Source organism: Aptenodytes forsteri, unplaced genomic scaffold (assembly GCF_000699145.1).
Source record: "Aptenodytes forsteri isolate BGI_AS27 unplaced genomic scaffold, ASM69914v1 Scaffold97, whole genome shotgun sequence".
NCBI classification, from domain to species: Eukaryota; Metazoa; Chordata; class Aves; order Sphenisciformes; family Spheniscidae; genus Aptenodytes; species Aptenodytes forsteri.
Window position 1 is genome coordinate 875431 of NW_008795036.1, and position 11871 is coordinate 887301.

The following is an 11871-nucleotide window of genomic DNA, read 5'->3' on the forward strand; positions in this document are numbered from 1 at the left end:
TAAATCCCTAATCCAGATTTTGCTCTTGTGAACTCTTCAGCAACAGAAGAAACTAAAACTGTCTGCAAATTTAGAAGAATTCTTATTATGTACATCTGAATGTGCACATTTGGCTTTCATTGTGCGGTGTGCCAGACAGCTACAAAAACAAAGCGCAGCCTACTACAGCTTTAGTCAACACTTTAAACTTCAGATCTCACTTATCCTGAAAGAAAGTGATTTTTTTGGCCTTTCAAGCAAGTCCATTTCCTCTTGGCATATAGCAAACACAGGTAATACGGCAGTTGCTTGACTTTCACATCGTATTTAAACAGACATTGCAAACATGCACGATAATAGCTTCAAAAAGGGAGTTCAAAGTACCTACAGGTATTGCATCTGCCCCAAGCCTCATTGCTGGTTTAGGGATTTTACAGTCATGTTTTCCCGTTTCCTACAGTCTGCTGAGGAAGGGTGGGGGTTATCCCATTATTTGGTGAAAGACACACAAACAGCATAGGAGGAAATGCACAAAATTCCCAACGCAGCATCCCATGCACAAAATAAGTTCCATAGTAGATCTTTTTTTCTTCCTTTATCAATATAATACTACTTGTTAATTTTAATCAGGATTAGTACAAAGCAGCAATAAATTAGAGGGAGACTTTTAACAGGATATTGGTATCTTAAAGAGACCTACCTTGAAAGAAACTTTTGACTCTGAGATAGCTGACACTAAGGCGCAAGACAGACAGTTTGTCCAGCTTCGATATGATGTCAGGTGGAAAAGGCAGGAGGCTGGCCAGATGGTCCAGTTCCGCGTTCAGACGGTCCCTGTGTCTCTTCGAAGGATTCGATTTTTCATTCCCGACTGCAGGCCTTCTGTGGTGGAGAACACATTTTCGATTACCTGTTTTACCTCCAGATAGTACAACTGGAGAATGAGACGTTGTCTGCAATTAGTTGATAACTGGCATATTTAACCTAGCTTCTATGAAAATCTTTAAAGTTTCTATCCCCTGCCAAAAAGAGATTTACCGTTCTGCATTTGCCATTGTGCAGACATGGACATTGGCCTCTCTTTTCACATCTGCCCAGTGGAAGAAAGATGAAGAACTGATACCTCTTACTCAGGACCCTCTCACCTTAGGACAATAGGCACTATCTTCATGTTTTAGTGAATACCAGGAAAAATTATTTCTTATCTATGTTGTACAAATGAGGGTCAGAACAGCAGAGGAAAATTACCGTGACTAATGCATGAACCCATTCAATACCCATTGTATGCATTCAAAGCATCTTAGTGCACTCCATTTAATGACTTGAAGTTAACCTGTGGGTCAGGAGATAATTAAGAAAAGAGCCTGTCTTTAGACATGATTTTAAGAAGTATGGGAAGCAAGGTGAAGAGAACGTTCTTTCCTCAAGCTCAGAAGTCCTGTGAACATTCTCACATTTACCTTCCTACATCAGTAATAACAAAGATAAGAATTTGGTTTCTCTCTTAAGAACATTGATATTCCTCCCAAAACATAAAGGCTAATGTTACTTGGATTTCTAAACCAAGCACTCCTAGTCCATCCCCATTTCATGTCCCTCTCATGCAGTGGACAGGACCAGATGCCTCAGAAAAGCTATTATGAAAATGCATTAAGATGAAATACATCACAAATGAGGAAGCTCAATTTTGGGGTCTCCACTGATATTCTTCTCACGGAACGTGTAAAATGCTGTTCTCAAGAGGGAGAAAAGGAAAAACTGGTGCACTTCCACACAGTCATGGAAACCTGATTTCCAGCATGACAGCGAGGAATGGTCAGTGCTGAAGCACAGACTTGTCAACTAAGCAAGAAGAACTGAGTGGTAAGTTTGAGGTGGTTATCTCCAGCAGACAGCCATTGCTGGACCCAGCGATAGTCAAGTGCGCTACCCAGGAATGAGCCACAAGCCACTGGAGCCATAAACTACACGGATCCACGATCTCAGAGGGATTGCAGCAGGCCAGTGCTATAGCTGAGCTAGCATCTCCCAGGGGACTTAGTGCTGTGTCTGCTGGTCCTCCACTCGCTCTCGTAATGCCCATGTTGAAGTTCTTACTGTACCACATCACCACATTCCTCCTGAGGCACCTTCTCTAGAATAAGAGACATCGAGAGAAAAATCAAGGAGGAAATGATGGAAAAATACTCAAGAATGGGAAATGGTAGGCAAGGAAAATACAGGTGTGCTAACAGTTTCCACTTTCACCTAACTAAAGGCAAGGATCATAATCTTGTGTAGCTTAGCTGGTGCTTCAGTGGAGAATTAGAGTAAAACTAATTATTTGTAGCACTTTACTACTGCATTTCCACACTCCACATATTTACTATATTTCTCAATCATAATTTTAATTTTGAGCGTTAGTATTTCACAAGGTGGTTAAAGGGTTAACTCGCAAAGTTTGCGTGTTCCCCTCGTATAGGTTGAATCTTAATTTATCATTGTAACTGTGATTAAAAAAATAATGTGCTTAGGAATTAGTAAAAAAAAGATCAATGTTTCGTACATCTGATTGCTGACTTTGCTGCTAACTGAAAATCTCTTAAACCAAATCAGGTATGAAAAATTCATTGCTGCTTTTGAGAGCCTTCAGTTCATTTTAACAGGACAACACTGACTGACAGAATGAATGAAAAAATGTTTGAGGCAGCTGTCAGTGAAAACATATAATTCCTGCTTTTTCATTCAAAATTACCAAAACTGGTATGTGGCCCTTCAACAACACAACCAATTGCTTTCAAAGACATGGGGGAGATTCTGTTGATTGGGATGAATAAATAACTTTCCTCTATTAGAGAGAGCAAATATGCAACAAACAATGCAATCAACAATGAAGGAATACTCTTTTTTTACTTTTCCAGAGTTAGCTGTTTTTCAAAAAAAGGTGTACATATTGGGCATTAATTTTTTGGAGTAAGCCTTGAAGCTCAGCCATCCTCACTATGACACCAAAAGGATGTCTGACCTGTGGAGAGTAGTAATTTTGTGGGAATATAGCCTATAGTTCAGTAGAAGCTAAAGAACATAAGCTTTTACTAATTGCTCTTTATATCTGACAACCCAGCTGAAGCAAGGAAGCAATTTAGGATGCAAAAAAATTAATTCCAATAAGGAAAATTAAACTGATGAGTTCAAGGGGTAAAAATTGTCAAGACTAACATGGAATAGAAACAGAAATTTTTCAAGCCTATTTACCACGTGAAATAGTGACTGCTCTGTGCCAGCGAGGTATGCTTTAAGGCAATTATGTGGACTGCATTTGTACTGAGCGTAAGGAACAGTTTTCTGGAGATTGCAAGGAATGGTGTAAAAAGACTACGGAGAAAGTTCAGGACAGAGTCTTCCTGAAAACTCAAGGAAATGATTCAGTAAGGGAGTGAATCCAAACAAACAGGGGTTTGATGTAAATGGTAATTAGGTGCCAAGTGGATGCGATTTAAAACAATGCAAGTTCCATGGAAAGGCTAGTGTAGCTATCCACAGACCGAAAAGGGAAATTCTTCAGTGGGCTGTTTTGAGGCAAATGGAAATTCTAGCCTTTATTTTGAGCTGAAAGTAGATGGTGCTTGTTGTGTTTGCGTTAAACCAGGGATTCTCAAACTGTGTAAATCAGGCCTAAACAGAGACGTAGCACTCACTCTATGATTCCTCTTTCACTCTGCTTTTCATACAACTCTACTACAATGAAGTAGCACATGTAATTAAAATCACAAAGCTGGCATTTCGCTCTTTGCATTGTTAAACTGTTCAAATTCTACTCTGCAGTAACAAGTACTTGTACCTGTACAAGACCCATATCACCAGTCCCTGTTTGGTAGGAACTGAGTGTGGGAGCTGGTGCAATAGAACATTTTCTGTTTCGGTGGTATGTAAGGCATTGAGCCGTTTGCGCTTTAATGATTCAGTGTGCCCATGACACACAGACCGCCACTAGCGTAAACCAGTTTGGTGAGCTTGCAGAGGAATTTCCTGCAGCTACGGCGAACATGCTGTTTGCTACTCTCTGAGGGAGCCCTACCCTGTTAACAAGAAGTTCACTCTGAATTTAGTTTTTAAAGTATGCTGAAGTGTTAAACCATCAGATGATCTAAACTGAGAAAAATCTAATCATTTACTATGACGGCAAGCTTTCAGTAAGAAGGGAAAGGGAAGAGAGAGACCATGAGATGCAACAGATAGGCTAAGTGCAAAGTAAAAGAAAGATGATTACATGAACGTACTGACCAGCACCCACAGCCACTGAGCCGTGCTTGGGCGTTGCATAGGTATCCTGGCAGAGCTGAGCTCCAGTGCCAGCTGTATATGTGCAGATGTTCACCATCTCCTACAAGTGAAAAGGACCAACTGAAAGAAAGCTGTGTGAAGGAAAGGGGGCCCTTTGCCACCTTCTACCTCTTCTGGGTTTTCACAGTAAGGAAAGGCGAATGCAGAACTAATGGTCAAGAAGACAAGGCAGAGCAGATGAGAGGTGGGATAGTGTGATAGCAAGTTAGAGGAAGGGCTATGCCACAGAGGGCCTTAAAATGAGAACTCGGAAGCAGGAGAGAGCTGCACCTCCTGAGGTCTCTGTTTACCCTGGCACGGGTACGGTTCTGGCTGAAGTGGCCAGTTTGGAGCAGTTATAGATACACTTCAGAGCTAGGGCAGATGTAGCTTGCCTTTAAAGACCTGTAAAACATTACAAGAAATGTTTTGTGGAGGGAGAGATTTTTACAAGATGCCAGGGTTTGAGACAAAGAAGTGGCTGAAGCTCTCAAATGGTAACTGTCCTGAAGTGTTGCCTTAACATTTCTAGTATAAGTATTAATTTCAGCACAGTGATTTTAGTTTGAGGTTAAAAACAACATCTCTTTAGTTTTCACATGCTTGAATTACCACTAAAATGTTAGATTTCCACAGGAAACAAACACTTGGTAGAAAATATTTCCTTTAGTCAAAGCTCCGGTTCTCTGGCTGAAAAGCATATCTGATGGAAATTTTTCAATCAGTCCGAGCTCCAGGTGTTTGAACTGGTTCCATAAAAACCAACATTCTTTAGGGTAGACCACATTTAATGGGGCTTGTTTGGAAGCTTTCTGGGGCAAAAGGAGAACAGCTAGGGGTTTTTATTTATTTGCATTTATAAAAGTACAACTTAAACCTGATGTATTGTCTGAAGAATGGCAACGTAATGAAGATAGTCTCTCCTAGTTCTGTGTAGAGAAGAAGACTGAAACATAGGTCTTCCTGGTAAAACAAGTTTTCCCACACATTCTTCCAGTCTTGTGTGTCTCTGCATTCTCCCATGGAGCTTCTTCATACATTTTCATCACTATTCTGTAAAACTACCTCAGAATAGAATTTCTGTGCCTGAAAAACCATGGAAGTAGTGAGCAATATCATTCCATGACATCCTGAATTAAAAGCCAGCTGCAGGATCACCACCTGGCTTGACAGCCTGATCACAAAAAGCTGATGGAGAGGCAGAGAGTTGGCTTCCTGGGATGCACTGAATATGGGCAGACATGAACGTCCCAGTTGTTCTGCAAAGGGGAAAACTGCTCCTCTGTCCTTTGAATCCTGGCATTCAAAAGGACTAATCCATTAATCCCTACAGAAACCCAAGTATTTTGCTCAGACTGGCACCTAAGCTCACTTATCCCTTTGTCAAAAGAAAGTTAAATTTCTAGAGGCTATTAGTGGAAAAAAGAGAGGAATCATGATTAGCACTGGCCAAAGAATTTCCATCAACTTTTTTTCCTGTGAAAAATTAGGTTTTTCAACTGAACAAATACCTCTCCCAGACCAGGTGGCAGCATCTAGCATGGTTCATTTTCAGAATGACAGGGGAAAAAGTAGAACAAGGTCATGGAGGAAAATGTGTTATGTTATCAAACGAGAAAAAAATCTGCAACAAAAATGGTATGACATGGATCAAAATCATGGTTAAATATACTGCTCAATTAATAGGCTATGTCTACCCTTCTAAATTCAAGATAAATGATTTGAGGCAGCATAACAGTAAGGATACCTTGGAGTCCTGAAATGTCAGTAAGGTCTGTAGGACTGAAGGACAGAGACTGTGAAAGGAGATCTGTCAGCCAGTCGGTCTTTCATTCACTATGCCTCATAAAGAGGCATTCAGAGCCTCTTTAGATCACAGTTAGGAAGTCGCCGAGTGAGGGAACGAGCACGGGAAAGGCTTACCAGAGACCAAGCCCACAAGCAGATAAGGTTTGAGGAAGAGACCAGTGTTGCTAGGAACTGAGAAGTCATCCTCAGCAAGTGGTAAGTAACCAACCACAGAAAACAGAGGGCCGTCTCTAGTGCGGGAGCTCAATAGTCTAATAATCCAAAGCATATGATTCCCTTTGTTTTAACCAAAACCAAGTTTCTTGATCAAAATTGTATATGTCCTGGCTGGATAAGCTCATGCTCAGGTACCTGTACTGCAATCTCTTAACAAAGCTATTTTCAAGGTAGCATTACTGGTGATGACTCACAAGGTGAAAACTTGGCTCCATCCAATTCAATGAGAATTTGCCTCTGATTTTGTTGAATCCGGAATTTCATAAAAGGCTCCTGAGGACATTTACATCCTTCGTTAACAAGTAGTTTTCTTAGCCATTTCATTTATCTAGAAGTCATCTTCGAGAGAAGTTCTTCTAGCTAGTATATATGCGCCAAACATGAAGCTTAATGTTTTTCAAAGCAACTGCAACTCTCCTTCCTTTCTCACAGAAGTTATGATTCATAAACAGTTCTGCACAGAAGTAATTTCATATACTGGAGAAGTTCCATACCTCATGCAGTTATAAAGTTAAATATCCACTTCCATACTTGAACAGTAGTGCAGAAATGTTACATAGGTTTTGGATTTAAGACTCAGGTTTTGCAGGAAGAATCATTTTCTTATGTCATTATCTTTGTCTATTGAAATTGTCACCTATGATATATTTTACACTAAAAGAAATATTTTTTAAAGTGGGAACAAGTGGTTCATGTGCAAATACTCTCCAAAATCCAAACAAAATCAATTGTTTGGATTTCACTCAAACATTCAGAGAAACTCCCCTTTGACTTTAGACCAATATATACAATTTTAGGCCAAGTGGGTTATTTTTAGAAGTTCTGAACAACTGAAAATAGGGAAATCTATTTTAGTTACCTTCTCATCCTTAAATTGTCTGTGAAGGCCACCAGTGCTAGTTCATAATTTTAACACAGCAAAAATGTGTGTTTCATAACCATATAATCAAGTGTAACACAGAAGATGTGGGATGATTATATTAAAAAGCTTCATTTCACAGCATGGTTTATGGCATCTGGAAATCATTTTACATTTGAGTGATAGCAACCTTTTTTCCCCTCCCATTTCAAGCATCTTGTAGTAGCAACTTCCCATTGCTTTTTTTCTTTTTCTGCTGTGCCTTCACACGTACAATTCCTCTCTCCCATTTTTCTCCTAATGAAAATGATCCCATAGTAAATAGTGGTTTGAAAATGATGTGTTCTTTATGCAAAAAGTGAGTCACCAGTCTGCTTTTTCAGTTGGCTGAACTGACCCACTTTCCAGGCTCGCACATGCTGGACTTAGCGATGCCCCAAGCAAGGCTAAGCCAAGGAAGGGGGAAGGGGAGAGCGCAATGCCAGCACACTGGTGCCACTCAACACACAGCTTCTCAAAAGGCTCCTTGAACAGGCGGCGGGGAACACAGAAGCGCGGAGGTGGCAGCCACCCCTCCGACCCATTGCCCAGCTGACATTTGGTCCACAGCATCTTCTGCCTACGAAAAAGTGTTGTCCCTCTCCGATCCCCACGGCAGCGTACTCTGCAGTACACTGCGGTACACACCACAACCACCACTGGCCTCCTCCTGGGATACCTAGTGATGGGTAAGGACGGTTTGACCCATGCTTGGCATCCTGTCTGGAGCCAGTCTTAACCATGAAGAGCCAGCCTCCTGACCAGGGGTTTCTTGCTGTAGAGAAAGAGATTAGGTCTCTCCTGTGTCAGCGAACCATGGGAGGAAGGGAGTCCTTCTTCTACCTCATTTCTAGCGCGTACGTTCAGAGGAGATGCCTCCTGATGAATATGATACTTAACTGTTTCTGAATGGGTTTCCTCCTTTTCCTCCCAGCATATAGGCATTCCCCTGGAGGAATCATTGTTTTGATGCTGAAAAACAAAAGGGATAGGTTTCTTAGTTTAGAGGTTTCTGTGTTTCATACTGCTGTACAAAATGACAGCACCGAGAAAGTTCAACCAAGGAAAATCTTTGTTCCTTGAGTGTGGCATTCAACAACACTAAAAAGCACAGTGGCATTAGTTAAGATAGAAGCTTAAGGCTTATTCCAATTTCCTACCTTAATATTATTAGAATATTGATGTTTATATTCAATTTTCATTTTTTCAAATTAAGCATACTATACATGGTATAAAAATGGCTATAAAATACATCCTGTTTACTCGATATCCAAAATTAATTTTTTTTCCTTATAGGCTCATTTTTAAATTCAGCTAAACAAATAAGAATGAATAATACTACCCATCATCTTCTGCAGGGAGGATTTCACAGCTTTTTAAATACACAGGAATATTGTCTTCCATTACTGACACTATAAGTAGGATGCAGTTATTCAAATCAGCATTTTTCCAGGTCCTCACACTCTAATTTTTAAAGACTGAAAGTATATCTGTCAGCAGCTCAAGAAGTGACATGCAGTACTGTGGTTAGCACTAGGACCCAATGCAGTGCTGATGGAGGTGACAATTTTCAGACAAAACTTAACCTTATTATTGCCCTATTTGAGCACGTTAGCCTTAGAGACATTGCAAGCTCTGAAACACGTCTTTGCATTCAGTCTGTTTATATCTTCTGGAGATTAGCCAAATATCAACGTCTCTTGATTTTCTGTCTGAAAGAGTATTTTAGTCTTGCTGCGTGCTGTTCAACAGTGGGTGCATGCTGCCTGAGAGGTTACTATATCTCAAGAGTGTTTGCTGCTTTGTCTAAGATGTAAAATTAAGATGATCTTCTATGTCACTGAATCAAATCCCATGCTATTGAAGACACCTATAACATATAATGCAAATCATAAACTTACTGAATTTCATTTAAAAACTATTTAGAGGAGCTTTGCTTTTCATTGAAAGACAGCTTTCTGATAACTAGAAACCTTTCGCCTTCCAGCTTAAATTTGTTCATGGTCATTTTATGCCCATTTGTTCTTCTGCCAACATTGTCTTTTAGTTTAAATAGCTCTTCCTCCTCCATTGTGTTTACTCATTGGCGTATTTTTAAATATCAGTCATATCTTCAGTCAGCCTTCATTTTTCTATTCTAGGACAACCCAAACTTTTTTATTCCCCTCTCACGTTACAAACTCTTTATTCTTCCCATCATGTTAGGAGCCTTTATTTTCTCATTTCAATCAATCTATCTACAACACAGGTAAACATAATCATGCACAGTATATTAATAAAATCTAAAAGTATTTCATACATGCATATATACACATACTTATTGACAAACCATTTCTTTATGGGAATTATCTCACTTGATATTTGTGTGACTGCATTTTCCTTTTTCATAGCCATTATCAAATTCATGGCTCACAGTCATACTGTGGTCACCTAATACGCACAGTTCTCCATCTTCATGTATCCCTTAGAATAAATAAATGCACAGTTTATGGGGGAAATCTAACTTTTAGTGCCCAAGTGCCTGGCCATCCCATTCATACAATTAACCTCCAGTTCATTTTTGTTGTGTGAGAATTGCATCCTCTTCTGTATTGATGGTGCAAGCAACTAAGTTTATTGGTACACTCTTGGTTTTGCATGAAATTTCTTGGTAAAAATACGATTGTCTCCAAATAGATAGTTGAGGAACTCTGCTTTTAGTTTCCCTCCTGAACCACCATTTTCCTTTCAGCACATGTTGTTGACCCAGTTCCTTCCCCCAACGCTTTCAATTCTTTACTAGTCCTCAGCAGCACAGCATCCTTCACTAAATTCAGATAGATTAGGTCTACCATATTTCCCTGATCTGGAAAATCAGTTACTGTATCAACAGAAAGCTATCAGGTTACTTTGTCAAAATCATCTAAATCTACTTTCCTTTTTTATTCCATTACACAACTAACCACAGCCATTAATGGTTCTTTCCTTCAGAATTCATTCTAAAATGATGCGTAGTATAAAGATCAGGCAAATAGGACAGTAGTTGCCTTCTCTCAATTCTAGCTGATGGTGGAAACACCAGTCATTCTCCAATTGGTGCGGTGTCAGGTATAGACTTCTTCCAGAAATACACAAAACTGGTTTTTTTACTATTACTGGGACAATTTCATGTGAAATGAGATGGATGAACTGCTTGGCCAAAGTCTATGAGGAGTAAAATATGATGCAATAAATACTGCTCCATGTTAAGAAAGTTTGTTTATCCCACAGCCTTTGCTTAGATAAAGCCTTCTTGCCACCTTCAAAGACCTTGTTAGGCTAGTCTACAAGCTCATTTTTTGCAACAGTCTGCCACTTTTTAAGATTTCATGTACCCTGGTGGGTTTTCTGTTCCAGTGGGAAGCTGAAACGGTGTGAAGATGCCAAAAGAATTGCTGCAGTTTCTTGTGAGACCTTACATTAAAAGATATTTTCTTTATATTGTAATATTTCTGTGTTCTGAGTCCTTCCCGTCCATAATATGAATCTATGACTCATAGTTCATGTTTCAAAACAGTGTCACATGCTAGACTTCCCTTCTCTTGCCTTCATGAGCAAAATTACAAGGAGGAGAAAGACTTGGACAGCATAATTTAACTGAAAACTTAAAGTTAAGAGTTCATTCAATTTCCCAAAAGGACCACTTTGTTTTAAAACCCATTCTGGTTCAGCTGTTGAATATGTGACAGAAAATAGAAATAAATTAGAAGTCCTCAGAATTCAAACAACTGAACACCAGGAAATAAATAGCAAACAATATGAGCTAGAATTTATGAAGTGTAAAATGCTGGTTAAGAAAGATAAAGGCCCAAAGGAAAATTCACAAGTTTGAGCGCTAAAGAGAAAAGATAGTATGCTTTTAAGAAGAATATTATGAACAAAAGAAGTCTAAAAAGTGTGTACAGTGCTTATTAGATGGAGATGGCTGTATGTTAGAACTGCATTAAAGGTAAAAGTGTTCAACAGATTTATTTCTAGTCTCTGAAAAGAAGGAGAATCATGCACTTGCATCAAATAAGAATAAACCATACACTCTCCAGGCTTTCTACAGGAACTTTCTACAGAATTAGGACAAGGGGTTACCACAGCAACATCGTATGAAGCACTGCCTCAGCAACTGAACACCAACATCCTAGATATGCATACAGCCAAGAGGTGCTTCTGCTACTACCACTAATGCCAATAGTGCCATGCAGATGAAATGAGTTTGAGAATGAATGTACGGGAATAGAATAGAATCATAGAATCATTAAGGTTGGAAAGGATCTCTAAGATCATCGAGTCCAACTGTCAACCCAACACCACCATGCCCACTAAACCATGTCCCTAAGCGCCTCATCTACACGTCTTTTAAATACCTCCAGGGATGGGGACTCAACCACTTTCCTGGGCAGCCTGGTCCAATGTTTAACCACTCTTTCAGCAAAGAAATTTTTCCTCATGTCCAATCTAAACCTCCCCTGGCGCAACTTGAGGCCATTTCCTCTCGTCCTATCGCTTGTTACTTGGGAGAAGAGACCGACACCCACCTCGCTACAACCTCCTTTCAGGGAGTTGTAGAGAGCGATGAGGTCTCCCCTCAGCCTCCTTTTCTCCAGGCTAAACAACCCCAGCTCCCTCAGCCACTCCTCAGAAGACTTGTTCTCCAG

General features: G+C 39.9%; 1 protein-coding gene across 1 annotated transcript in view; it reads right to left on the minus strand.

The window, feature by feature from the left end:
- Positions 1 to 8169, minus strand: part of AHRR (aryl-hydrocarbon receptor repressor) — a 68570-nt gene extending 60401 nt beyond the window's left edge. The window contains exons 1-2 of the mRNA XM_009276647.2: positions 8105 to 8169; positions 680 to 861 (exon numbers count right to left, since the gene is read on the minus strand). Coding sequence (XP_009274922.1) covers positions 680 to 861; positions 8105 to 8166 — 244 coding nt within the window. The 5' untranslated portion in view covers positions 8167 to 8169. The remainder of the gene's footprint in view (positions 1 to 679; positions 862 to 8104) is intronic.
- Between the last annotated feature and the right edge of the window lie 3702 nt (positions 8170 to 11871).